This window comes from Lepidochelys olivacea, assembly GCF_965140295.1.
Source record: "Lepidochelys olivacea isolate rLepOli2 genome assembly, chromosome: 21".
In the NCBI taxonomy this organism is placed as follows: domain Eukaryota; kingdom Metazoa; phylum Chordata; order Testudines; family Cheloniidae; genus Lepidochelys; species Lepidochelys olivacea.
Window position 1 is genome coordinate 11183424 of NC_140431.1, and position 27814 is coordinate 11211237.

At 50.5% G+C, this 27814-nt stretch overlaps 1 protein-coding gene across 1 annotated transcript in view; it reads left to right on the plus strand.

Moving 5' to 3' along the window:
- The first annotated feature begins 26 nt into the window (after positions 1-26).
- Positions 27-27814, plus strand: part of DEF6 (DEF6 guanine nucleotide exchange factor) — a 35923-nt gene continuing 8135 nt past the window's right edge. Inside the window, exons 1-5 of the mRNA XM_084611199.1 lie at positions 27-2261; positions 18976-19116; positions 22075-22260; positions 25596-25823; positions 27103-27249. Coding sequence (XP_084467325.1) covers positions 2166-2261; positions 18976-19116; positions 22075-22260; positions 25596-25823; positions 27103-27249 — 798 coding nt within the window. The 5' untranslated portion in view covers positions 27-2165. The remainder of the gene's footprint in view (positions 2262-18975; positions 19117-22074; positions 22261-25595; positions 25824-27102; positions 27250-27814) is intronic.

Genomic DNA, 27814 nt, shown 5'->3' on the forward strand with positions numbered 1-27814 from the left:
GCGGGGGGTTGACATGAACTTAATAAAGCTTCTACGTTTACACCTCTTCCCTGCCCTGCCTTAGGGCTTGGTCGCCAAACCAGTAAGGATCTAAGCAGCATCCCTGTGCCTCAGCAATAGGATTGTGCCAGTCAGCTGAACATCCTGTCCCAGACTTCCCAGGAGTTCATTTCTCTTACAGGCCAATGTTAGCATTTCAATCCAGTCAGATCCTCAAGTAGGCGGTAAAGACTCTCTCCCTAGGGGGCTGTCTCCCCTTTTCTGGGCCTGGGCTCAGCCTGAAGGTGTTAAAATTTCTGCTCATTGGTCAGTTACTAAGCGCCTTCCCCGCTCCCATTCATTTTCTATCTAATCTAGAAACTTGCATGGACCTTGTTGGTAGTGTCTGAGCACCTCATTGGTCGATTTATCCTCCCCACGCCCCTGTGAGGTAGGTCTGGATTATTATTATTTTACACGTGGGGGGAGTTGAGGTTTAAGGAGATGAATTGACTTGTCCAAGATCACACAGGAAGCCTCCCAAAAGTAGGGAGTGGTGAATGGACAAAGGCACATGTGCCGCTGGCTTCGAAATCTTCACCGTGGGTATTTCCAGGAGTAGAACCCAGATCTCCTCAATTCCTGTCCAGTGCCTTGCCATGAAACCATTCTTCTTCCCCTAGGACTTGCGTAGTCCTGTTTTTCAGTAGGTCATCTCCGTCTCTGCGGAGGCTGTAAAAGGATGAAGATCTTGCAGGGGGCAGAGCCAGGCACACAGCCTCCTCAGAAACACCCCAATAACTCCACTCATCAGACGGCAGATGCCCCTACCTTTCTCCGTCACCTCTCTTAAGAGTGTGTGTCTGTGTCTGTGTGTGAGCGAGCCTGATGGGAGTTAACAGAAGTCCCTATTGGGTTGAGTTCTCCTGGACTGCACCGGGCTGTGCTGGTGCTGGGGTGAACTGTCCTCTGTATTTAAACCTGCAAATGAGGAGCTGCTTCTTAAACTAGCTGGGGCGGGATTTCTTCCTCTTCCGTGGATGAAAGGTTTTGGGGTAACCCTTAGGTCTCCTAGCTCGTGGCTGAGCTGCTGCAGAGCTGGGACACCTTGGCAATTCCCACTAACGGGTTCTTGGGCCTGTTTTCAAACTGAGCCACAAGCGAAATTTCTCTGCCCTTCGAATGACGTTCGTGTTCCCCCTTTGTGGGTGCATTGAAGCTCCATGCCTAGCAGAGGTTGTCGGCGGAATGCATGCAGCCGCCGCAAGGGCGTTGGGACTCTGGGGAGCATGTGCTGAGGCTAGTGGTCTGAGTCTTACCAACCAGGCCAGCTTTAGGGAGCCAGCTAACAGATCAATGTGTTTTACGGTGCTTTGAGCATGTGCAGGCTAAGTGCTAAGTATTATCCAGTCCCAAATCCTGTGTCCAGAGCTGTTGTGCCTCAAATCTGGGGGCAGTGGGCTTGAGAGGGAAGGGAATGCAGAGGCGAGCCCGGTGGACTCATGCCCCCTGTCGAGGGCAGAAAGGTGAGTGTTGTCATCTGGGGGCAGGGGGCTTACGAGGGAAGGGAATGCAGAGGCGAGCCCGGTGGACTCATGCCCCCTGTCGAGGGCAGAAAGGTGAGTGTTGTCATCTGGGGGCAGGGGGCTTACGAGGGAAGGGAATGCAGCGGCGAGCACGATGGACTCATGCCCCCTGTCGAGGGCAGAAAGGTGAGTGTTGTCATCTGGGGGCCGGGGGTTTACGAGGGAAGGGAATGCAGAGGCGAGCCCGGTGGACTCAAGCCCCCTGTCGAGGGCAGAAAGGTGAGTGTTGTCATCTGGGGCCGGGGGTTTACGAGGGAAGGGAATGCAGAGGCGAGCCCGGTGGACTCAAGCCCCCTGTCGAGGGCAGAAAGGTGAGTGTTGTCATCTGGGGGCCGGGGGCTTACGAGGGAAGGGAATGCAGCGGCGAGCCCGGTGGACTCATGCCCCCTGTCGAGGGCAGAAAGGTGAGTGTTGTCATCTGGGCAGGAAGATGGCAGGGGAGCACCATGGGGCCTATCCGAGGTGTAGTCAAGTAGGTGGCGCTGCTGCTCCTCCATTCTAATTGCAGGTTTCTGAGGACTGTTGGAGCGAGAGAGTCAGTTTCCTGCAACCGGATCCTCCTCGCTGACAGAGCAGGTTCTGTCATCTGCGCCTCTAGCCATGGACCTACGAGCAGAGCTTTTAAAATCCATCTGGTACGCCTTCACCGCCCTGGATGTGGAGAAAAGTGGCAAGGTGTCCAAATCCCAGCTGAAAGTGAGTACAAAATGAGACCCCACAGCGACAGGGGAGGGGCTGTGAGGTTTCTGAGTCCAGCTCCGCTCTCTGTTTTGCCCTTGGGGGTCACAGACATGTTGAGAGGCACGAGGCAGGGCTGAATGCTGCTTTGCAGCTCAGTGGCCTGCAGCAGGAATAAAAAAACCCCATTGCGCACTCCAGGGTAGCCAGTCCCGTGACTTATCAACAGGCTTGGGCTTTGATTCGCATTCATCCAAGCGAGGGGTTCTTCACAAAAAGATTAGTTAGAAAATGACCCTTTTTGGGGGTGGAAATCTTTGAATTCTGGCTGCTCTACAATGTTTCTCACCCACCTTATCCCCAGGTAAGGAAACCCAAACTCTTTTTTTTTTTTTCTTTCTCGCTTTGACATGCACTTGTCTCCTTCCTGTTGCATTTCACTCCCCCCTCCCCCCCGAAAGGAAGAGCATTTTTTAAAAAAACACTTCTTTAGGGTTTTGCCACAAGACATTGTGTTTTTTTTGTTTTTGTTTTTATCCTGATCACCCATAAGCTTCACAAAAGGCTCCTGAGTTATACAGAACCCCACAACCAGCATGCCTCATTTTAAAAAAAATGTTTCTTCTACCTACATTATTCAGCTCAGTAGAAATGATTTGATCATACCCTAACGAGAATTGCGGGATTTCTTCCCCAAGCGGGCACCCCTGTTTTCTTTTAAAAGTTACAGCTAATTTAGACACTGGCCCTGGAATTTGGGTCAGAAGAACTTGTTTGGTCAGAGTTTTTGTAATCTGGAACACAACCTGCAATGTAAGCACCCAAAGGAATGTGAAATATTGCACCCGAAGGAGAAGTCCTGCTTGGCAGTGGCTGCATGTATGTGTGATGAGTTTTGAAATTGCCACAGACTCGTGCATGGAAAGTAACAAACCTTGGGACTCCCTCCTTTCACCTTTTCTCCTCCATGTTAGGGCCAGTTCACCCAACAACTGAATAGCAGGGAAATTACCTTGTTCCTTCAGGATCAGATTCTGCCAAACTCAATGGGAGTTCTGCCTGGGGAAAGGCTGAGAAACGGATGAGGGGTTTGGTTCTTTGTGCTGTGATGTTGGCTCTGTGGAGGAATAGTCCAGGCCCAGAATAGCACTATTCCACATGCTTCTAAGAAACAGATCTGATGCTTGGTTAGGTGTGCATTTCACTGATGTGTGTGCACCTTCGGCCTTTGTGAAATCAGTTAAAAGAATATCCAAAAGGAATGTCTGTCTGAGGAAATTGTGGGCCAAGCGATGTTTCCCCGGGACTGCTAGCTCTGGTGAGTATTGCAATAGGGGAGAGGATGAAGAGTAACACGTTCAGTGACGTACCATGATGGCTGCTGCATTGTGATTTCCTTGCATTATTGTGTTGAGACCCGTCAGCATGCCCAGACCCTGTATAGAAAGAGAGATCCAGTCCTTACCTGGCAGAGCAAATGACACAGTAGGGGCAGATCTCTGAAAGTGACTGTTAAAACCTTGTTACCCCACAGATCTGCTCCCTGCATGTCCAGAGATTTATCTCTTTGCTTTAGTGTCAACAATACACTGGTGTTCCTTTGTTACTCCAGTCAGCAGTGCCCAGCTGACATACGTCAGAAAGCAGGAGCTGAGTTCTGCTCAGCCTGCCGCATCGTCTATGGAATTGTTCACCAAGGCCTGGGTCTTCGTGGCTTGTGCATTAGCACCAGCATAAGAACTCGGCAAGCCTAATTCTGCACTGTGCAGCACCAGCGTCTTCGAAGTGGGACTGCAGGGGTGAAGCTGAGGGCAGGATTTGGCCCTGCACTTGGAATTGAAGCCAGATTTATAAAGGTATTTACACACCTAAAGATGCAGATGGGTGCCTAATCATACTTCCAAAAGCTCCTGAGTTAGGCAACTAATTCCCATTGACTTTCAATGGGAGTTAGACACCTAACCTGCTTACGTGCTTTGGCAAGTCCTGTTAGGCACCCACCTGCAGTCCCACTTGGAAGCCTCTGGTGTTGCAAAGTGCAGAATTTGGCTTGCAGGATTCTTACTGCTGGTGCTGATTAGCACAAGCCAGAAAGAGCCCAGCTTGACTCTCGGAGCCCCGAATGAGTATGCAGGGCTGGGCTTTGGAGGGGAAGGAAGAGGACAAAAACCATCTTGTAAACTGGGTAGAGTTGATCTGTGAGAAACAATCATAGAACGCCCATGGTGCCATTTTTCCAGATTTTTCTTGTCAGCGCAGAATCCAGGCTTCCCTCCCCCAGCCTTTGCATCTCAAGCTATTATTCCCGCAAGCTTCAGGAACAGGGTGAGAACATTTGCTGGTCAGGGAGAGCAACAGCCTCTTTGCACTTGCCATTGTGTGTGTGTTGCCATGTGCTGTAAAAGGATGTTTTCATTTTGTCCCGTGCTAGATCTCGCCACTCTGAGAGGGTCAACCTGACCGTAGATGGGGAAGATCAACTCTCCCTTGGTACAAGGTATCCAGCCTCTCCTATAGGCCTAGATTTGTTTCCATCCCACACAAGCCTGCTGCTATCTTGTTGCTGGTTCCTACATGCTAATTACATCAGAAATGCAAAGCCATTAAAGCTGAGGTTAGAGGAAACTCTGCATCGGAGCAGAGATTCTGCCCGTTATGAGCTTCCCCTGCTGCTCTGGGGTTGTCTTAGAGCGACACGCCATGGGGAGGTGTATGCAGTTCCTTCAGCCTTGTCTGCTGCTGAAGGAAGGATCTCGTTCCAGGGAAGAAAGGCACCCAACAGCCTTTAAAGCGACTGAAGTGACTAACGTCCCTGATTCAGCCCAGGCACACTCTCTATGGTATGGGTGGATTAGATGAAAGCCAGTGGGAGCCAGGCCCCTAACTCCCTTGCCAATCCCAGCCATTGTTTTTAAAGCAATTGGACAGTGAAATGTAGTACTCTCTTGTGCTGCTCTCCACCGCCCCAAGGCCTGGCAGCCGGGGATGTGGTAAGCTGTTGGGTTGAGCGTAGTTCTCTTAGCACACGGACATGTTCACGTATCTGTTCAGGAAGGAAGGGTAGTCTTGCGGTTAAGAACTGAGAGTCAAGAGATCTGGGTTCTGTTCCTAGTGCGGATATGGAGCAGGTACCATCTTGGACAAGGCAGAGAAAAGGACCCTCAATCTCCAGATCTGTACAAGTGGGGAGGGGGTATAATTTCCTGTCTTTGGCTGGAGGCTAAGTGAATGTTTGCAAAGTGCTCTGAGATCCTCAGCCAGAGTGGTGGTGTGGGTGTGGGGTAAGGACCTAGACAAGATGGAAGGCACCCCGGCGGTCCAAGGTGTTATGCTGTATGTTCCTGTTGCCCTGATGCATGCAATTCTGGTAAACTTTTCTGGCCTCCTAAAGCCAGTGGCCCAGGGAGAGGAGAAAAGAAATGTGGTACCTGAGAATTTAAATGGTTCAAGTTTATAAAGGGGCTTTCAGCTATTCTGAAACCCTTGTAGACCACAGGAAAGGAGCGGGGGGATCGCAAAGGTAGCCCGGCTTTATAAGATGGGAAGGCAGAGAGACCATGGGGATTAAAGGCTCATTCATAATACCTAGCTCTTACAACAGTGGATCTCAAAGTGCGTCACAATGATGTGTCAGTGTTACTATGCCCATTTTACAAGTGGGGAAACTGAGGAATGGAGCAGGGAAGTGACTTGCCCAAGGTCACCCAGCACAGGCCAGTGGCAGAGCCAGGAATAGAGCCCAGGTCTCTTGAGTCCCAGTCCAGGGCTCTGTCCACTCGGCTGCAATGGGACAATAGGGGCCTGGTTTTCAGAAGTGCTGAGCACCAATAGGTCCCGTTAGCTTTGGTTGGAGTTCTGGGCATGCGTCGCTCTTGAAAATCAGGCCCCAAGTCAGTGGCTCCACGAGGCATTTGAAGAAAATTCTCTACCATGCACTAAGCCAGGTCAGGTCCATAAATTGGCTTGGTGTGATTTTGTATTGAAATGCTCACTGACCCCTCCTGGAAAAAGAAACGAATGCAGGATAATTCTGCTTTGATTCAGTCAGCTTCCTCTATTGCACTCCCTACAAAGCACTGGCTTGGAAATGGGATCTTCCTGGCTTTGGGGTTCGTTTCCTCCATATGGTCAGGTTTCTCTGCCCATCCCTAGGACTCTGGTCATATCTTTTTGGGCCTCCTCCTAAGAGATGCTGGACACCTTCAACCCTTATCAACTTCAGCTGTGCCACAAATTGGTAGTTTAGAGATGGGGAAACTGAGCCATGAGGGCTGGGATTTTCAAAGTAGCGTTAGGAGGTTGGGTGACCATTCCTTTCGGCTCCTTTGATAAGCCCAGCCAGAGAGATTAAAGCCTGACCCACAGCCACACAGTCTGTCTTCACTGCACAGGTGAAGCCGTGGCTCCTTAATTGGGGGTTGCCCCAATCCCCCACTCACAGAAATCTCTCACCTGAGTTAAGTGGTGATTTTAACCCGGGCTAGTTAGCCCAGCGTGGGGTGAGTGTTAGACCCCACGTTCCACTTAGACTCAGACTGGCCGCCTGCCCACTTTGCAGTGAGGACACAGGCTAAATCACTGAAATGCTGATATTCCTCCAGTGCCTTCCCACAATTCCTCCCATGTGCCCAGAGTGACGGATGAGTTCTCCCACAACCCACTGCACAGGAATCACAGAGCGGCTCAGCTTACTGCTGCGCATGTCCTGGCGAGAGACACAGGGGAGGGGAGGGCCAGTGAGGATAAGGTAACTCGGGTGTGGTTTGCAGTTGGCGGTTCACACCCAGGGGAGGCTAGCCAAGGTGCTCAGACCCCAGCGCGGACCAGCTGCACTAGCTCTGCAGTGAAGACAGAGTTCCACCGGTTTAGCTAAAGGTGTGGGGTTTTGTTTTGTTTTTTAAAATGGATTTAGTTAAACCAGTGCAAAAATCTGTTCAAACCAGTGCAAAAATCTCAATTCAAAACACCTGGCTTTTTTCAGTTGAGTTTGCATTGGTCAATTTACAGGTACAAGCTGAACCTACACAAGGGAGGCAGAGAGGGAAGGTTGTTCCAATTTAACTCAGACCTGATCTCTACCCCATTTTGATACCTGCTGTGTCGGTTATGGGATTGCAATTTTACTGATATGCCGCTATAACCTTTGTGTGGGCTTAGTTATATGGGTATAAAGGTGCCTAATCCCAGTATACTCCATTCCCCTCCCAAACAGATATTCGCTATACACATTTATACCAATATACCTGCATCTGTCCAAACAAGGTTGTCCCACTTTGACTGTACCAGTAGAGCTAAAGCAGTACAATTTTTGTGTGTAGACAAGACCTCAGTCAGATTGTCAACTCTGTGGAGCAGAGTCTCTTTGTTCTGTGTTTGTACCACGCCTAGCGCAATGGGGTCCTGGTCCGTGACTGGGGTTCTTTGGCATTCCCGCAATACAAATAAGAAATACGTTTAGCTTAACTGGTACAACTTGTGAGTGTGGCCAAGAGTTTAAAAAAAAAAAAAAAAAAGTCCTGCAGTGAATCAGTGACAGAACCAGGAAGAGAAATAATTTTCGCTGACTCTCTAAGCTTTTGCCAGCAATCTATAAGGGCTAGAGAGGAGGGAAAGCAGAGAATAGGGGATACAGCCTGAGCTTTGTTTCTCAACAAGCTGCTCTTCAGAGTTTTTCAAGAGGCTCATTAATATCGCTCTTTGTCAAGATAAGCTTGGGGAAGGACAATAGGCGATTCTTGATGTCGGCAAAGGCATTCAGTACAGCTCCACATTCTGGTATGGTGGAGAAATGTGGTCTAGCTGCAACTCCTACAAGAAGGATGGAAAAAATGGTGCCTAAGGACCGTGTGTCGTTGTTAATCATGTGGTGCTGAGGTGGCAAAAGGTTAGCCGGCGGAGTTCCACAAAAGAGCTGCACCAAGAACTTGAAAAGGGAAGTGCAACAGTTGGCTTGGCTGGCAGTACAGAACTGGGAAAGGGCAGCAAGCCTTCTGAGAGATGGAATGAACGCATCTCGGAGAATTAGAGAAGTGGACTGAAATGTGTAATGACAGCAGGGCAGATTGGCCTATAGAGGGAAGAAGGAATGTGATGCAGAAGTGTAGAGTGGGCAGTGGGGGGGTGAATTACGAGTGTAGGTTTCTCTGTTGCTTTTCAGCCTGAAGGATCAAAGCACTTGACAAATTGGCACCCGCAGGGATCACAAATGCAGCCATCTCTGGAGCGAGATCCGCAAGTCTTGTGGGACAAAGCCCATGTCAATTTCATGGGGGGTGGGGGATAAGTCTGCCCACAGCAGAATGAGCGAGAGGAAACTCTAAGGGGAACCTTGACATGTTTCCTGCCTTCTGTGTGGCGTTTTCCTGTATAAGGAACAATCTGGAACGTAGTTCCTTTTACATTTGCTTCTCTGCTGGGGACTTAGATTGCACTGTGGGCAGATATGGTGCCTGGCTGCTTTGTGAAGGGGGCACAGTTATAATAGATGGTGAAGCAGCAGCAGGAGAAGCTGTGTATCGTAGGTAGGTGCTGGTTTGGCAGTGTATGGTCTTGGCCTGCTTTGTGATGCTCAGAAAGGCGTTGGGAAAGGCCCAGCCTTAGGAAGAGGGGGGCTCATCCCGTGCTGGGGATGAAATAGAGATGGACAGGGCTTGAGAGAGCATCCGGGCAGCTCTCCAGAGAGCTGCTGGCCCATTTGACCACACCGCAACCGTTAGCCCCTTCCCAGAGTTCTGTTCCTACGGCGGGCAGAATGCGTCCTTTGCGGGCTTGCTGCTGGCGTTGTCTGGGGAGGCATCGTCCACCTGTGGCGCAGTGCCAGGGAAAAGCCTTACCCCCTCAAACCAAGCTGGTAGCACTTGGCTTTTTTAAAGAGAGAAGCTCCAAGTTGCCCGGTTAGGAAATTGGTATGTTGGCATCCCTGCTGTGATGTGAGGAGATTCAGCAGTCCCAGCCAGCTACATGGAGGAGGAGGATCGCATAAGTCCTTTTGCCAACATAGCTCCTTTCCCCTGATGATCTCAAGATGCTTTGCAAACATGCGCTCACTGAGCCTGACAGCTCCTCCATGTACAAGGAATTAACCTCATTTTGCTGGTGGGAAACCCAGGCACAGAGCAGTGAAGTGATTTACTCCAGGATCACACACCAAGTCAGTGGCAAAGTCAGGAATAAAACTCAGAACCTTTGGCTTGGGCTTTATAACCACTAGGCAACAGTCCCTCCCTCTGGGCTATACCGCTTGAATCTCCCAGCCCCAGTCCTGCCAGTTTGGCAACATTGTGTCACCTTTTAACATGCAAGGCCAGCCTCCCGCTTGGAGGGTCATTCCAAAGCCCAGGATTGCCCCAGGCATGGACAACAAGGGAGAAGAAAAGGAGCTGTCATTCTCGGTTGGCATTAACTATTCCACCCCCCGGCTCAAACCAGCGCCTGTTGCAGCTTGTGCATTTTGTGCCACCCACAGACGGCCAATTGTAATTCTACTTTCAGCTTAGTAAAAGGAGGCCAGCCTGCTGCAGATAAGGGATGTGGTTACGCTGGCAAGCAGTCTGCATTTCTATTGCCTGTGCATAAGAACGCCCAGACTGGGTCAGACCAATGGTCCACCTAGCCCAGTATCCTGTCTTCCGACAGTGGCCAATGCCAGGTGCTCCAGAGGGAGTGAACAGAACAGATAATCATCAAGTGATCCATCCCATGTCGTCCATTCCCAGCTTCTGGCAAACAGAGGCTAGGGACACCCAGAGCATGGGGTTGCATCCCTGCTACTCTTGGCTAATAGCCATTGATGGACCTATCCTCTAGGAATTTATCTAGTTCTTTTTTGAACCCTGTTATAGTTTTGGCCATCACAACATCCCCTGGCAAGGAGTTCCACAGGTTGACGGTGCGTTGTGTGAAGAAGAACTGTGCAGAGGCGGGTGACCAGGGCAGTGGCATCAGAGGATCCTCTTTTTACAACTGGGGCCCGAATAAAGGGCTGTGCGAAGGTGGGGGCAGAGGATGGGAGACCTTGGGAGGCTGGACTGGATGTAGCGCCCGTCCCATGAAAGTGGCAGTAGGGGGAAAGATGATGGGCAGTGCCGGTTACTGCGTCTCATGCAAAGACTGGGAGCACCAGTGGAGCAGTAGGGGATGTCCAGGTAATGAAGAAGGAAGCGATCTCTGATACGGCCATGCCGCTGCTCTGAATCCCGCCTGGCTGGGTGGGAGCCCGTTGGATGGCTGTTGAGGGGTCGAGGTCAAATAGGGTTAACGAGTTTTGGTCCATTTTGCTGTGTCTACGTCACACACAGCACCGCACGATTCCGGCCTGTGTGGGCAGCCTCTCTGTAGGTATTGAAGGAACTCCAGGCCCCCAGGTGCCAAAGGTGGCCCTGCAGTGTTAGTGCCAGGCTGGTGTGGTCGAGGAGGCATCTGTTGAACAGGAAGGGGAGCCGGTTTGTTCTGTGTCACAGTCCAGATTTTGCCTGGAGGGAAGATTTTCCAAAGCAGAGCAGTGTAGAATATTGACGGATTTAAGGCCTGATCCTCCACTGGCCACTTTGCTCTGCCAGTGTAAAATGGCTTTAAAGTGAGGATAAATGTGATTTGTGCCAGAGTAGTGTCAAGTGGCCTTGGTGTGAACAAGCATCAGGCCCTTATCCCTCTGTGATAACAGAGGGGGGATTTGTTCGTTAAAAAATTCCTAAACTAGCACCTGTATGTCAGTGGGAACGCAGAGCAGGGGTCTGCGGTAGCGGTTAGAACAGTGAGCTGGGAATCAGGAGGGATTTTATCCCCAGCTTTGCCACTGACTCGCACTGGGACCTTGGGCAAGTCCCTTTGCCTCTCTGTCGCAACTTACCCCTGCGTGTAAGTGGGGTTAGTGATACTGACCCACTTGGCAGGAGTATGAGAGATGTCATGAATTAAGGGTTGTGAAGCATTTTTGAGATCCACCCAGATAAACAGGCGGGCATTAAAGTCAGTCTTAGCCAGTTGGGAATTAGCATGTGTCTTAAGGTTGGAGGTGGGCACCGCCGTGCCCCGGGATAGAGCGAGCTCCGTGAGTGAAGACACTGAGGTTTGATAGCAAGGTCTCTGATTACGATCTGTATCGATCCTGTCTGCACTACAAGAGTAGCCACACGTCACTCCCAAACTCCTGTACATGCCGCTCCTGGGCTGGATTCTGTGGGGGCTGGTCAGGAATTTGGAGTGGCTGTTCCCAGAACAGTACTGCGTGTGCTTGGACCGGAAACAAAGGAGGAACGAACCCTGGGACGTCTCTAGTTGCTAAGCTAGTCCAGTAAGCAGCCAGTCTTCTAGGGCAGTGCTTCTCAAGCTATCTGATGTGGGGGACCGGCAGATTTTTTTTTTCCAATGCGTGTGCAGACCGGCAGCTGAGTGCCGGTCCGCGGACCACCACTTTGAGTAGCACTGTTCTAGGGGACTGGACGAGCGAAGCCGCTGCCATGTGCGGGACTGAACGATTTTGTTCGTCCCAGCCCATCACGTAGTGCCATAGGAGGCAGACGTCCTGACAGCCCTATTCGCAAAGGGGGAAAGCTGAGTGGCTAGAATTGTATTGTTTCAGAGTAGCAGCCGTGTTAGTCTGTATTCGCAAAAAGAACAGGAGTACTTGTGGCACCTTAGAGACTAACCAATTTATTTGAGCCTAAGCTTTCGTGAACTACAGCTCACTTCATCGGATGCATTCAGTGGAAAATACAGTGGGGAGATTTATATACACAGAGGACATGAAACAATGGGTGTTACCGTACACACTGTAAGGAGAGTGATCACTTAAGATGAGCTAATACCAGCAGGAGAGCCCAGGGGCAGCTTCTGTAGTGATAATCAAGGTGGGCCATTTCCAGCAGTTGACAAGAACGTCTGAGGAACAGTGGGGGGGTAGGGGAATAAACATGGGGAAATAGTTTTACTTTGTGTAATGACCCATCCACTCCCAGTCTCTATTCAAGCCTAAGTTAATTGTATCCAATTTGCAAATTAATTCCAATTCAGCAGTCTCTCGTTGGAGTCTGTTTTTGAAGTCTTTTTGTTGTAATATTGCAACTTTTAGGTCTGTAATCGAGTGACCAGAGAGATTGAAGTGTTCTCCGACTGGTTTATGAATGTTATAATTCTTGACGTCTGATTTGTGTCCATTTATTTTTTTACGTAGAGACTGTCCGGTTTGACCAATGTACATGGCAGAGGGGCATTGCTGGCACATGATGGCATATATCACATTGGTGGATGTGCAGGTGAACGAGCCTCTGATAGTGTGGCTGATGTTATTAGGCCCTGTGATGGTGTCCCCTGAATAGATTTGTGGACACAGTTGGCAATGGGCTTTGTTGCAAGGATAGGTTCCTGGGTTAGTGGTTCTGTTGTGTGGTGTGTGGTTGCTGGTGAGTATTTGCTTCAGGTTGGGGGGCTGTCTGTAAGCGAGGACTGGCCTGTCTCCCAAGATTTGTGAGAGTGTTGGGTCGTCCTTCAGGATAGGTTGTAGATCCTTGATGATGCGTTGGAGAGGTTTTAGTTGGGGGCTGAAGGTGACGGCTAGTGGTGTTCTGTTATTTTGTTTGTTGGGCCTGTCCTGTAGTAGGTGACTTCTGGGTACTCTTCTGGCTCTGTCAATCTGTTTCTTCACTTCAGCAGGTGGGTATTGTAGTTGTAAGAATGCTTGATAGAGATCTTGTAGGTGTTTGTCTCTGTCTGAGGGGTTGGAGCAAATGCAGTTGTATCGTAGAGCTTGGCTGTAGACAATAGATCGTATGGTGTGATCTGGGTGAAAGCTGGAGGCATGTAGGTAGGAATAGAGGTCAGTAGGTTTCCGGTATAGGGTGGTGGTTATGTGACCATCGCTTATTAGCACCGTAGTGTCCAGGAAGTGGATCTCTTGTGTGGACTGGTCCAGGCTGAGGTTGATGGTGGAATGGAAATTGTTGAAATCATGGTGGAATTCCTCAAGGGCTTCTTTTCCATGGGTCCAGATGATGAAGATGTCATCAATGTAGTGCAAGTAGAGTAGGGGCATTAGGGGACGAGAGCTGAGGAAGCGTTGTTCTAAGTCAGCCATAAAAATGTTGGCATACTGTGGGGCCATGTGGGTACCCATAGCAGTGCTGCTGGTGTGAAGGTATACACTGTACCCAAATGTGAAATAGTTATGGGTGAGGACAAAGTCACAAAGTTCAGCCACCAGGTTAGCCGTGACATTATCAGGGATAGTGTTCTTGACGGCTTGTAGTCCATCTTTGTGTGGAATGTTGGTGTAAAGGGCTTCTACATCCATAGTGGCCAGGATGGTGTTTTCAGGAAGATCACCGATGGCTTGTAGTTTCCTCAGAAAGTCAGTGGTGTCTCGAAGATAGCTGGGAGTGCTGGTAGCGTAGAATTGTATTAGCATTCCAGGAAGTCACAGCATCAATGAGGTTTTGTGAAGTAAGAAGATGAGAAGGCAGATAAAATATGGGGAGAGGGTATGTGAGGGTCTATGGGGTAGGTGATATAAAGAGACTTGGTTGGAAAATTGTCTTTGTTCTCCTACGGAAAATTTGGATGAAAACAAAAAATCATTGTCAAAATTTTCTGTGGATTGCAGGCACTTTTCATGAAGAATTTTTATAATACGTTTTCAGGGACTATAATACTGTTACAGCAGGAGTCTGCAGATGGTGCTGTTACACGTAGTCTTTCAAGTTTTTCTTAGTGTGCGAGCAGTGTTCAGTCTTGGAAGAAAAGCTGTGTTGTTGTTTTATGATGCAGGTTCTTTGGAGATGCTGTTGCAAACAGCTGGGGAGTTTTCTGGATGCCTTGATGTACTAAATTCTTAGGGCAGAGTAGCTTCCTGGGAATCAGGCTTTGGTATTTAGGCTGAGATGTCAGAAAGAGGGGATTACCCGTGTACTGTGTGACCACTTTTGTGCCAGTTCTGGTGTATAGAGTGTAAATAAAACCATTCAGGCTAAGAAACTAGCCAGATTAGGCATGAATAATTTTCTTTTTCAAGGGGAAACTGACCTTCATGGCCCTGACATCTACCATAGCAGAGGGACTATAGGGAGATATAATTGGTGATCAATAGGTCTTCGATCGATAGGTGTCAATAGGTTTATTTAGTCTATAACTTGAACAACTCCAACTTGAACAAATTCTCTTGCGCATTAACCAGTCCCGGGTTAGATAGAGAGCAGGGAGGGGAATGATTTATATCCAAGGGATTTATGCCCCATCTACAGGGCCTAGTTTCCTGCCCCTGTTAGTGTTTTCCTGCCAGGGGAGGGGTGTTCATGGAGCAATTCCTTGGGCATGCTGATGCTGAACTGCCAAAGACTTGAGTAACTGGTGACTGCACAGCTAGAGTTTGGACACTCCTCTGGGCAGGAGTCCAGCTACAAACATCCGTGACTGTCAGAGAGGCTCTTCAGGTTGGATATGACTTTTTGCATCACCATAGAGACGGGGACGAGGCTTGGCTAGAAACATAGGAGCCTTGCTCAGGGAGCGGGGAGGAAGCTCCCAGGACCTGTCACGTGTAGCTTGCGGTTTGATGGAGGGTTCTGATAAACCACTTAAATGCAGCTGGGGAGGGGAAGAAACATGGGGAACCGAGTGAGCTGCTCTTGGGGGTGGGAGCCGTCCCAGCAATTTTGGGGTGGGTTTGAGCCTTCGGGTGCTGCAACTTGTACATCCCAGTGAAGGACAACGGAGACCAGGGTCCATGGAGCAGTGACACCCCAGACTCTGCGCTTGGTTCTATCCTGCCATTACAACTTCCCATCTTGTTAGTTATCGCATCGTCCTTCCCACAAACACCCAGAGATACTTTACAGGCCTAGGTGCATAGACACCATGCAGGGCACATGCAAGCAGAGGTATCCATGCCCAGTAACCCAGTGTGCACTCTACCACACTCTTGTCCTGTCTCTCCAGGTTCTTATCTGTTAGGCTTGGCACCCATCATGGCAGTCTCCCAGCTCTAATACTGATGATCAGTGAGGATTCCTTGCCTTTTTCCAGCTCCTTTCGTCTGCAGGCTTCACACTACTTTCTGGGCATTAGTGAATTTAGCCTCCTAACACACCTGGGGTTGGTAAGAGGTTTTGCTTCCACCACCACCATCAAAATGCAGCTAGCTCTAGGGTGGAGGTGGCAGCTCTTTAACAGCACACAGCAACATAGCCAAGTAGTTTAGCACAGGCGGGGGAAGGGGGAATCTTTAGGAAGCCAGGATCTCATTACCCAAACTGGGAGTTAGTTAGGACAAGGGGGCTCATGCATTTTTTTTTTTTTCCACTCCTGATCTGAGCTAAGTGCTGTGCCAGGTACTTGTAATATATAATCCTAGGCAGCAGCATAATGCTTGTAGCTGTCACACATACACTGTGCTTAAAAGCTGGGTGGAGTCAATATGTTACTGAGAATTTGATTGGTCAAGAAAGGCTTCAAATGCTGAGCACCCCGTGTAACCTCAGACTGATAATTTATTAAACAAGAGCCAATTTGAAAGTGAAACGCCACCCACTGTGCCCAGCCAGCTGTGCTTTCCAAGAGTGAGCAGTGCTCCTGTGGTTAGAAAGGGGGACTGTATGGTTCAGGGGACTGGTAAATGGGAAAGCATGTTCAAATCTAGTGGACAGGGCACCAGGCTGGGAGTCTGGAGACCTGGACTCTCCCACTGACCTTCTCTGTGACCTTGGGCAAATCACTTGCCTGCTCTGTGCCTCAGTTTCCCTTCACCCTTTGTCTTGTCTGTTTTCATTGTAAACTCTTTGGGGTGGTCTCTTCCTGGGTGTGTGTACAGCACCTAGCAGAACGGGGTCCTGCTCTCAGTCAGGGTCTCTGGGAGCGACTGTACTGTGAAACAGGGTCACTGCTTCTCCCTCCATGTTGCCTATGGTGTATCCACCAGCCCTAGTACTCTCTAACCTCCTCGGTGACCATCTCAGCAGACAGGCCATGGATGCCCTGGATCACAGAGGCGAATGCCCATGTTTGCAGATAGGCAAGCAGCCACCCCGTCCTTGCCAAAAGGGCCAGGTGCAGTGTAGGTGGGACGCCCTTCCACAGCATTCTCACCCAGCTGTCTCAGACAGTCATGAGGTCTCAGACCAGTCTGCATTAAGCATGTGCTTTGTTCTTTCCTGGCTGCTTTCTCTAACTCTTTTTTTCCCTGCATGCTCACCCTTTAAAGGCATATTTGAATATTAGTAATGGCTTATAAATATTACTATTGGGTATATTCCTACCCCCCCAGTGTCTATCCACATTCCCCTCCCCTAGCGCCTTTCACGTGAGTATCTCAAAGCGCTTCATGCACAGCCATTAATTTAGCCTCAAGAGCTTCCTAGGAGGCAGGCAAATAAATACAATCCCCATTGCATGGATGGGGAAACTGAGACAGAGTGGTGAAGGGATTTCCCCAAGATTCCACAATGTGAGTCACCGGTGGACTGGGAACCAGTTCTCCTCACTCCATGGTCTTCAGTTTCCTTCCTTTGGTGGAATGACGGGCGGAGTTGTTCTGCCAGCATCTCAACCTGCAGCTCGAGGGACTAAGGGCCTGATTTGTAAAGGTATTTAGGCACCCAGTGGGATTTCCAAAAGCATTCAAACCAATGGGGGTTAGGCTCACAGGCCCTTCAGAAACTCCCAAAGTCACCTAAATACCTTTACAGATCTGGCCTTAAGTAACTAAGCCAGCCCCTCTCAGTATGTCAACGTCTGACGCTGCCCCCATGGCCGGAAATGTCCCCTCCCACCCCAGCACTGCTCTGCAGACTGAGTCAGCTTAGGGTCTGGGCTCTTGTGCAGCACTTGAACCTCAGCTCTTCTGCCTCCTAGGCAGGGCTGCTGGAACCTGAGCAGCCCTGACCAATGCTTCTGTGCATCCACTTTGCAAACCGTTTGGCAAACAAACCCACCCGTGCTCTCCCCACCGACTGCAGGCGGGGCTAGACCAGTGGGGAGACTCTCACAGGAAACTGAGTCCCATGGAGTTAATTTACTCAGGGGCACTAACTGAGGCCCCAGTGGGGAACTGTGCATCAAAGGTCTGTGTTCGGAGGTCATCTGTCCCTTTCTCTTACTCTCTGCTGCTGTCCCTGTCGTCAGGCTGGCTAACAACCTTGGTTAATATCCAAGGCCCTTAGCCCTTCCATGCAGCCTGCCTCATACTGCACACACTGTGCATGTCCCAGAACGTCAGACAAAGATATCAGGGAGTTGTCTGTAGGCGGCATGTGATTGTCTAAAATGCCTCTGTTCCCCACAAAAGAGCCTGTGACTGACACTCATCCTGTAGCTCAGTTGAGTATGGTTCTTTCTGAAGGTTTGAAATTCGGAATCTGAGCAGCTTTGGTTAGTTTTGATTGGAGGCCTAGGTCACATGGTACGTTTCTCTGCCCTGATTGGTTGAGATCAATTTTTTTTTGCCTCGGAATATGATTTGTGGTGCAGATAGCGTCGGTTGTGAATTGGAAATTCTCCAGTTCACCGTTTCTGCACGTATTCCTGCCAGTAAATGTGATTGTTGGAATGCTCACAGAAAACAAACAGATGCAAACGGACCCAAACCAGTGAACTGTTTTATGAGTTAACATCCACAGAATATATTTTGAGGCGTTCACCTACGTTTGCTGCAAAGTCTGTCTGCCTAGGCATTGCTAACATGCCCATCACTATAGCATCTAGGCAGCGTATACCAAATTAAGAGTAACAGTATTATGATCCAGCCTTTCCCATCCCTCTGATTATTATTATTATTTGTGTTATTGTAGCACCGAGAGAGTCTTAGTGATAGACCAGGATCCCACTGTGGTAGGTGCAAGCGCAGAACCTCATCAAAGTATCTCTGAAGAGCATATTTCCTCCCGTCCTTCAGAATTGCTAAAATCAAATTTCAAAATAAAAACTCTCGAGGAAGGAACTCCAGGTCCCCCATTTCAAACGACACCCATCAAACATCACTATCAATATGCTCAGTGTATTTTCTGGGACAAGTTCTAAGCCACTCCAGCCAAGTGCAGCTGAGTGTCAGTTTGTTTGCTCTATGGTTCTGCGCCTCCATCCTTCGCTACAGTGATGAAAATATGATTCACTTTAAATGGGGAAATAAACGATGAGATGCCACAGATCTTCCCTCTGCTCCTTGCAGCCTATACTTACCTTTGGAATGTGGGAGTTTATCCCAGGCTAAACTGGGATACTTTTGGGGAATCCGTTGTTAAACAATTAGCATATCACTGACTTCTCGTTGGTATATGAGGATGCTCAGATGAAACAGACACTTGTGTTCACAGCAGGTAAACAGAAGTTAGATAAAATTATCAATACTCGTGCTGGTAAGTTGCAATGTAACACGACTTTACCTCTTACCATGCAGAACAAAAACGCAAAAGAACTAAAAACAGAGAGAGAAAGCAGGCTGCTCCCTAAGGCAGCGATGTCCAATTCATTCTACTTTGTTCTAGGCTGGTTCTTACCAGACTGTCTGTGATTGTACACGGCTCTAGAGCCCCTTAGCCTGCAAATCAGGAAACGTCCCACTCTTAAAGTGATAACTTGCAGTTCCAACACATCCCCGATTCACCACAGCACTCAGTCACACCTGGATAGCTAGGTTGGTGTCTGCATGTCACTGTTCATAGGTGCCTATGGAGTGCTGTAGGCTCGTTGTTGTTAACTAGTGCTGTGCCAGGAAGCTGTGGAGTGCATCTGTTTTTTCTTCCTCTGCCAGGTGCTCTCTCACAACCTGTACACGGTGCTTCATATCCCCCATGACCCGGTGGCGCTGGAGGAGCATTTCCGGGATGATGACGACGGACCGGTATCGAGCCAGGGCTACATGCCTTACCTCAACAAATACATCCTGGATAAGGTAAGCTCCTTCACTTTCTCCTTGCCCTGTCTGCTTGGTTGCTGGTGGAATTTCATTCTTCTCCTTTCTCTTCACCAAGGCCAGTCATCCCTTTAGAGCACCCCCATCTGTGGACTTAGATGCCTTTTCCTTAAGAAAGGACCATTTGCCTGGGATTTAGGAGTCAGTGTGTCTAACTTAGCCAACGCCCTGGCAGTTGAACCGGGCACCTCCAGAGCTAAAAGCATGAGCTGTTAACAGCTTGAGCTAAAGCTTCCTACATGAGGCTGTAACAGATTCATATCCTCAGAGGATCGGACGCAGAAGGGGACCTGTAACACACACTTGCTGGTGGGTTACACTGAGAGGGAGGACAACCAGAGGCCTTAATTGACCCTGCGTTGCATCTTGTCATCATTGAGATGTGGGTAAGATAAAATGCTACCCAGTCAGAACTCCCCGCTCACCCTGCCGGTGGCCTTCTGTAGCTGCTTTGCACAGGTGTGTGTGTGTCCACCCTGTGCGAGGCCTTTACGCCTGCTTGCCTGGGGGAGGGAGAGTTCAAAAGACAGATAAAGGCTGAACGTTATGAGTTGCATTGGCAGCTCTTTGCAAACAAAGTCACCCCTTCCGCTCTGCCAGCCCTCCCTGCATACTGTGAGTCAATGTTTCCAGAAGGGGCAGCGTAGCTCTGACAGACAAGACACCCAGCAGTGGAAAACCCGACAGGAAAGCTCAGTCCTTTCTCCTTTAGTAGGAATTTTTTTCACCCCATTTGGTGGTTTATCAGGGCAGGCGAAAATAGAAGTCGGCATCGCAAGGGACAGGTATTTGGGGTTTTCTTGTATCTCAAAGGCATCTTTGTTTCTTAAACTGAAACATTGTGGCTTGTTGTTCTGTGGGCTGCTTCCTCTGGGCATGTGCAGAAGGAAAAGTTACTAGCAACTTTATTCCACTGTGCTCTTTAAAGAAGGGGGCCCCTAGTCTAGTGCTGGAACACATCCCCTTCTTGCCCCGTGATTTCTGAATAGCCAGACTGCCCTGCCCTCGATGGCTCCACCAGCTGGTGGAGTAGGTTTCTGCTCATGGTGGGTCAGAGCAGAATCGGGGGCGCAGGGGTTCAGTGTGCCAGTGTGAGGTGGTTGGACTACCACCTGTGACCGTGTGCGCTTCACCCCTGGCACAGGGTGTCTCGCCTTTCATGGGGGTGCCTCCCTATTGCCCTAGGTTGTGCCTTGGCCCGTTCAGAGCTGCAGCTAATAAAAGAAGCCACGGTTCTTGTTTGTGCAATGCATAGCCCCATGTCTCAGCATCTCACCCTAGGTAATCCACACAGCAAAGCATGTTGCTGGAGCTGAGGGGGTGGCATAGCAGTCAAAGCCTCTGGTATTAAATGCCCCTCCTCTGCACTGTAGTCAGCTGTCCATCTGCAGAGTTCTTAGCCCAAGACTTGGGGATCTCCTGGGTAGTAACTCTAAGCAGTACAGGCTGTTAGTCCATCAGGGAGCAAGAGAGAGCCACAGGCTCTGGCTATGTCCAGCAGCTCCAGTAAAGGATCTTGTTTATATTAATTACAGCTAAACCTTGTTCCTTGCCTCTGCCCTGCTATAGACTCCAGAGAATCACAGGTTGGAATCCTGACTGGGCCAGCCCAGCCCATTGAGTTTAGATAAATTGAGTTTCTTGTGGGTGGGTCTTTCAGAGGAGACATTTCAAAACCCAGCTCTTGTCTGCGTGGCCACGAAAAATATGAGAGGGCATTTTGATAAGAGTGAGTGGTTTACCCTGGTATTTACAGCCAAAAAGTTTCCCTCCCACCCTGCCCCTGGGCAGTGTGTTGTTTGGATGCTGCCCCACACCCCAGCAGTGGCTGCATTTCACTGAGGGTGGCTGTGCGCAGTTTGTAAAGTACCTTCTGGATGAAAAGTACTATAGAGCTGTGAGATGTGACTGAGCCATTATAGTCACTGTCACGGTATCCCCTGTGTGTCACGGAGTTCTGAAATAATCACTGACACACTGAACCGACCAGCTGTGAAAGCCCCCCCACGGTCATGTCCAGGTCCATGTGCTCAAGGGCTAGGCCAGGCGCTGTAGTGCCTGGCAGCTGTTGAAACATCACACATCTTTAGGGTGACCAGATGTCCCAAGTTTATAGGGACAGTCCCCATATTTGGAGCTTTTTCTTGTCATCACCAATTACCCCCCACCCCCATCCCGATTTTTCACATTTGCCATCTGGTCACCCTACGCATCTTGGATAGAGTTCGGGACTGGGACATAGGAGATCTGGGCTCTATTTGTGGCTCTGCTACTGCCCGGCTGGGTGACCTGGGATGAATCACGTCCCCGCTCTGTAAAAGTTTCCCCATCTGTAAAAGGGGGGTGCTGATCCCAACCCTACTGCATAAAGAGCTTTGAGACCCAAGAATGGAAATGACTCTCTAAATGCCAGGTATTGTTTATTATCTATCTTATGCTGCCTTCTGCTACTTGGGTGCAATGGCAGAATTGCCAGGTCTGTCTGAGAGGGGGAGGATCATGCCTGGCTGACTTACAAGGTAGGTATCGTGACATGATGCCCTAGGTGCTCCATTGCTGGGTGCATTAGTAAGAGACCGACAGGCAGCAATTCTGTATCAGAGTCCCTACCGCTCTGCCCTCTGGGTTCATGGTAGAGTGCTCTAGGACTAGAGCAGGGGCCTGGGAATTAGGACTCCTGACTTCTAGCCCCAGCTCTGCTGGTGACATGCTGTGAGATCTTGGGCACATCACTTCCCCTCCCCATGCCTCACTTTCTCCAGGTGTCAAATGGGGGTAACGATGCTCCCCTACTTCCCGGGGGTGACAAGCAGCTTTGGGACTGTGGAGTGCTTTGCACTCCTGAGATGACAGGCACCATAGCAGGCTGTTACATTATTCCCAGTGCTTTGTAATGTCACGGCATCGCCTTCACTGGCTCCCGGGATGTGTTTGCAGGTGGAGGAAGGGGCTTTTGTCAAGGAGGATTTTGATGAGCTCTGCTGGACATTGACGGCAAAGAAGAATTACAAGCCCGACCGGAATGGGAACAGTGTCGTGTCCCATAAGGATGCCTTCAAGCTCTGGTGTCTCTTTAACTTCCTCTCTGAAGACAAATACCCTCTTGTCATGGTCCCAGATGAGGTAGGAGCTCCTTGTCTTGTCGTTTCACTCGCAGTCAGTTTCCCAGCTTCCCCCTCACTGAGAAAAACTCTGGCCAAGTGCAAGAGACTTTTATTGGACTGACAAATAACACAGTGAGCCAATACGGTCTAGTGACGTGTCGTTCATTTGTCTACCTTGCAACATTACAGCCAGGAATAGTGCTACAGGTTGATAGAGGAAAGTGCAAGGTTTTCCCTGCAGCATCACCAGTTCAATTCCAGCCTAGATCAGTGCTGACCAAGTAATTTGCCGGCTCTTAGCCGGCCTGTGTGGAATTAGTTTATTTCACCTCAGACCAGTCTCAGTGGGGCCAGAGATCACATCTCAAACTCCCATCCCCACACTGAATTGAGAACAAGTGCCAGCTTTGTTGGCCGTCCCAGCGGTGAGGCTAAGGGCTGAATGGATCGTGGAGACTGAATTCCCTTCTTGGGCTTAGAGGAGGGTCCCTCCAGGGCTTCTGCAACTGGGCAGACCGGGGTGAAGGATTGTGCTCTGCTTGTCCCGTGGATAAACAGAGGACTTTGGTGCAGGTTTAACGAAGCCCACACAGCTGCTGTAGAAAGGAGGGGTGACTAGGTGACAGCCGAAGGGAAGGAAGAGGGGTGAAGCTGTTGCAAGCAGTGGTATGAGAAACGCTCTCTAGGCTGATCTGTTTCGTTACCTGGCCACCGTCCCCCTTACATGTGAGAACTGGCTATAACGGCTTGCAGAGCCAGAAGAGAGGTGGGTCAGAATTGTGTGTCCAAGAGGAAGGGAAGTAGCTGAGGCAGAGAGCAGCCCGTTCTGCCGGTGAAGCTGCAGAACAAGCTCGCGGGAGCCAGCCGTCGTTCCCCAGGGGACTGCTCCGTAGCGAAGGTCCTCGCCTGCGGCACGGATAGCCGGATGGCGTGGAAAGGGTGCGAGGAGACAGTGTTCTATCGTATGATTTGCTGCCCTGGGCGTTCCACTCAGCTGGCCCTGCCTCCATCATGGAGGGCAGGCATTTTCAACCCCTCTTTGCAGGGAAAGGCCTGGGGAGAGCCATGTCTGATGCTTGCTATCCACTCCAGCTGGCTTTCATGGTGCGGATGCAGCTGTAGCAGAGAGGGTGAGGGTACAGGGCTCACGTTGCACCTGCCTGATCAGCCAGCACCATGTGCTGGAGCTGCGTGAGCGGCAAAAGCTGTCCGTTGAAAACACGAAAGCCCAAAAGCTGCACTTTTAGTTAGCTTCGAGCCCCCGGGTTTGTCATGGGGATGTAAACGGAGCTGAGCCAGGGACTCCCACCTGGGATTGCCATTGTGCACCTTCAGGAGCTGGCTGAGTGGGAGCCAGCTGCTGGTGCGGACATGCACTCGCACCCTGCAGGGCCCTCCCTAAGGCTGCCCCCCCTTTCCAAAACGAACGTGGAACAATAAGCCTCTCACAGCCCACCTAAACCCACACAACCCCATAAGCTCAGGGTGCTATCAGGGGAACGTTGCTGATCATTTCACTTCCCTAATGAGTAGCTTTATGTGCGTGGTTTTGTCAATAGAATCTCCTGCACCGCATGACGTAGTTGGACCACTGCATGCTGGGATGTGGTGCCCGTGAGCGGCTGCGGAGCGGCGGAGTCCGTGTTTTAGCCAGCGGGAAAGGCTCTGACCACCCCAGATATGCAAGTGCATGCCGCAGGGTTAATTAAAAGAGAGGAATCCCAGCCACTCAGCCAAAGCGGCTAATCATAATCTCTAAATTCCACTAGGCACATGGGAAGAAAGGGAGGGTTTTTATGGTCTCCCGAGGCAGAACTAAAGTCCCCATTAGGTGGTTTGCAAATCCACAGTCTCGGGCGGGGAAAATAAACCCATTGCCCCTGGCTCCAGAGCTGGTCAGCAATAAGGTGATGGTTTGGGCCTGGCCTTGCCCGTCTGACTGACGGGCTGGTGAGGATGGCCTCTGTCATGCCCCCATGCTGGGCGCTCTCTGCTCCTACCCCGCGGCGGCTGCTCTTGCTCCATCTCCCCTTTAGATCAGCAAAAACCGGAGCTGTGCGCATGTATACACAGCAACCGCACTTCCTGTTCCCCAAGAGAGGCATTTCCTGTTCCACAGACCTTGACACACTGAATCATCTTTCTGTTTGAGTGGCGCTGCCGGGGGGCTGGGCATTCGCCTGCTTCTTATAAAGGGGGCAGAATATTGGGGCTTTTTCCTTCTCCTCTGAGTTAGGCTGTTGTGGGGGGGGGACATCCAATCCAGGGGACAGAGTCGGCACTATCCCTTGCGCTGGGTTACACCACAATTAAACCACAATGACTGCAGCAGGGTTGCATGGATGTCAAACTCAACCCTTCACATCTGGGCTCTGGCTCAGCTCTTGGGAGATGAGAGGTGGCCGAACCCCTCAGTTAAAATAACCAAACAAAAACCAAAACTTTCTGATGGTTTTTTTTCTTATTTTTTTTAATTTCAAGGTGATTTCCTGACATTTTGACCCACTTTCTGGGAGACCATCTCTCCCCCATCTTACAGTAATTTGCTGTGATCTCAACAGCAGCCAGAAAGGGGCCCAGAAATCCCCAGCTAAGACTGAGATTACAGCACTGGTATGAGACACCTGCCTCGTGCCCTAGCTCTAGCACATTTGAGGTAGTTATCCAGCCCCAGTGACGGATTCTGCAGAATCTAAACTTTTTTTTAAAAAAGAAGTTTCTAGTTTTTACGGTTGCAAAAAACACTTCCCAAAAGCAAACTGGCTGTAGACAATGCAACTCTATCTTCCTGAGTCTGCATGCAGCCTGAAACAGCCAGATCTGAGCAGTGTGAGCTTCACCCAGTCATCTGCAATTGTGTGTTTACCCTGAAACCTAATGATGGAAATGGAATTTAAAATATTTTAAGTGTATCACTGTGATTGTCAGCAGTTGTGTGTGTGTGTGTTGGGCAATCGCTACGTGAGTGAGGGGCAGAAATAGCAACTTGATTCTTTCCTACTCGACAAAACTGAGTGCAGTAGTAACTGTACTAAGTAAAATCATAGACCAAGACTTTCAAAACTGATCACTGATTTTTGGTTGTTTTGGGGTGGGCTACTAATGACTGGGGGGGAGTCTCAGGTGGAAATGTGGATTTCCCTACTTCTTTTCAGTGAACATGGGGATTCCCCCAGGTCCCTGGGGTGGAGTTGGGGGTGCCCCCAGCTCTCTGGAAGTTTGGGGGTGAAAGTAGTGTCCATGGGGTGAAATACGGTTGCTTCCAGGGTCTCCGGGTGTTCTGGGGTGGCCCCATGTCTCTGGTGGTCCCCAGGTGGAAATGGCTCTTGCTTTGCCCCCCAACCCCACCTGCAGGTGGAGTACCTGCTGAAGAAGGTCTGCACCTCCATGAACGTGGAGCTGAACTGCTGCGAGCTGGATGACTACCTCTCGCAGGATCCCCAGCACCAGAACGGCATGACGGTCTGGCAATTCCTGGACCTGGTGAACTCAGGGAAACTCCTGCGGGGGATCGAGCGGGAGGCCGTCAGCATGGCCGTTGAAGAGGTGTACCAGGAGGTCATTGAGGACATGCTCAAACAGGCAAGGAGCTAGCAGGGACCCTGGGAGACGAGCTACTGGGAGAGGAGCTCGGGCTGGGTTCTGATCCCCACCAGAAATGGGCTGCACCATGTAACCTTGTCACTGAGCCCAGGGGCTGTGGGGACCTGCCCATCTCGGGGCAAAGCCACGCCCTTTCCTCTCACCCCAGGAACAATCTTTCACCCCTCCCCAGTTCCATATGGACAAGGTCATAGGGCTATTCCGAGACAACCCTACCTGCTGAGTTCATGGGGAGGGGTGAGTTTAGAGCCCTGGACAGGGGGGCTGAGCCTCCCTCCTGCCCCAATCCTTCCTGGGAAGCTCGTGGGAACTACATGTGCAAAGGGCTCCCCGAGACAGCAGCCACCCCGAGGCAGCCAGGTGATGAGTCTGCCAGGAGCGTCTGGGCACGAGGCAGTCTCTCAGCCCTTCTTATTAGCTACCAGGCCAGTTCTGAACCTAAAATATTTTGCTAAACTGAACACAGACCCTTGCTGGCAGCCAGCATCTCTGATTGTTTGTTGTGACAGCGTTGCCTAGCAGTGCTTAGAGCAAGGAACAGCAGAGTCAAGGCTGCTGGGTCCCATTCCCGTTGTGTAATCCTGGCCAAGTCACCCAATGTAGCCCTGGCCAAGCCAAGCTGCCTCAGTTTACACATCTGCAGGTTGGAGACTGCTTTCGCCTGTCTTGTGGGAGCACAGCGAGAGCCTTGAATAGAAGGTGCTGGAGAAGGGAAAGTGTCCTCTGTGTCTTAAACCTGATCCCAAAGCCCTCTGAGCCATAAAGCGCTTGTGTGTCTGGTTGGCTGTGCCTGTCCATGCTTATAACCGAGTGTGTAGCCAGCTAGCGGCTCAAGCCGTGGCTTGTGGCCATGCCCGCCATGGCTGATGTGCAGTTGGTAATGTGGCTGGGCTGTTGGCTGACGCCTGTTTCTGTAACCAGTTCAGCACACTGTGGATAGGACCTGTGCTAGTCAAACTGGTTTGGCAGGTCCTTCTTGCTCCCAGCAAGCTGTGTGCAGGATCACACTGTGGGGCACATTGCTCCATGCATGTCTGCTGGGCACCCCGTCCCCTCCTGAGGCAATACGGGACAGGGGCCAGCAGATTTCCCAGCGTGCACCAATACGCACACCGGTAGGAAGCACGGTAGCTGCGGATGCACCGAAATGGTTCTGATGGCTGGGTGGGAGCCAGGTGCAAACCCCCCCTTGGACTCATAGCGCAGGGGCTCTCTGGCACGGCCCCTGGTTTGAGATCCCAACTCTGTCTGGGTGCAGGGCTACCTCTGGAAGAAGGGCCAGCTGAGGCGGAACTGGTCCGAGCGATGGTTCACACTAAAGCCCAGTGCCCTCTCCTACTACATGAGTGAGGAGCGGAAGGAGAAGAAAGGCAGCATTGCCTTGGACAAACATTGCTGCGTGGAGGTAACTGTGCCAGGGTCCGGTGGAGAGAGGCTGAGCTGGGCCATCGGTGCAATAACAGTTCCCCCCTGTCTCCCGCACGTGTGCGTGCACCCCAGGTGCTACTGGTCCAGTGGGTGATAGACCCCAGGCAGTGCCTGTGGAAAGAGAGCCGGGGACATACGGTCAGACTGATTTCACCTCCGGTCAGACTGATTTCACTTCCGTTAACACAAGAGCCGCAGGGCAGCTCGAGGCTAGAAAGGCTCCCCAGATGCCATGGTGATGGACGGTGTTCAAGAACCAGAACCAACCGGATTTTCACAGGCTAGGGCACAAGGGTGGCTGCTGTGTACGTCTCCACTCAGCACGCTGCAAAAAACCGGTGTGTTCTTAGCTTGGGTTAAAACAGCAGGGTAGATGCAGCACTTGGGTTTTAACTCGGGTCAGCAGCGTGAGCTCCAGCCTATAGGGCAGCCTTGAGCTGCTAACCCGAGTTCAAGGCCTTGTTGCTGTGTCTTTGCTGCTATTTTAACCTGCATTTGCCAACATGTGCTAAGAACGCACCTTTTGCAGCGTGGACTTACCC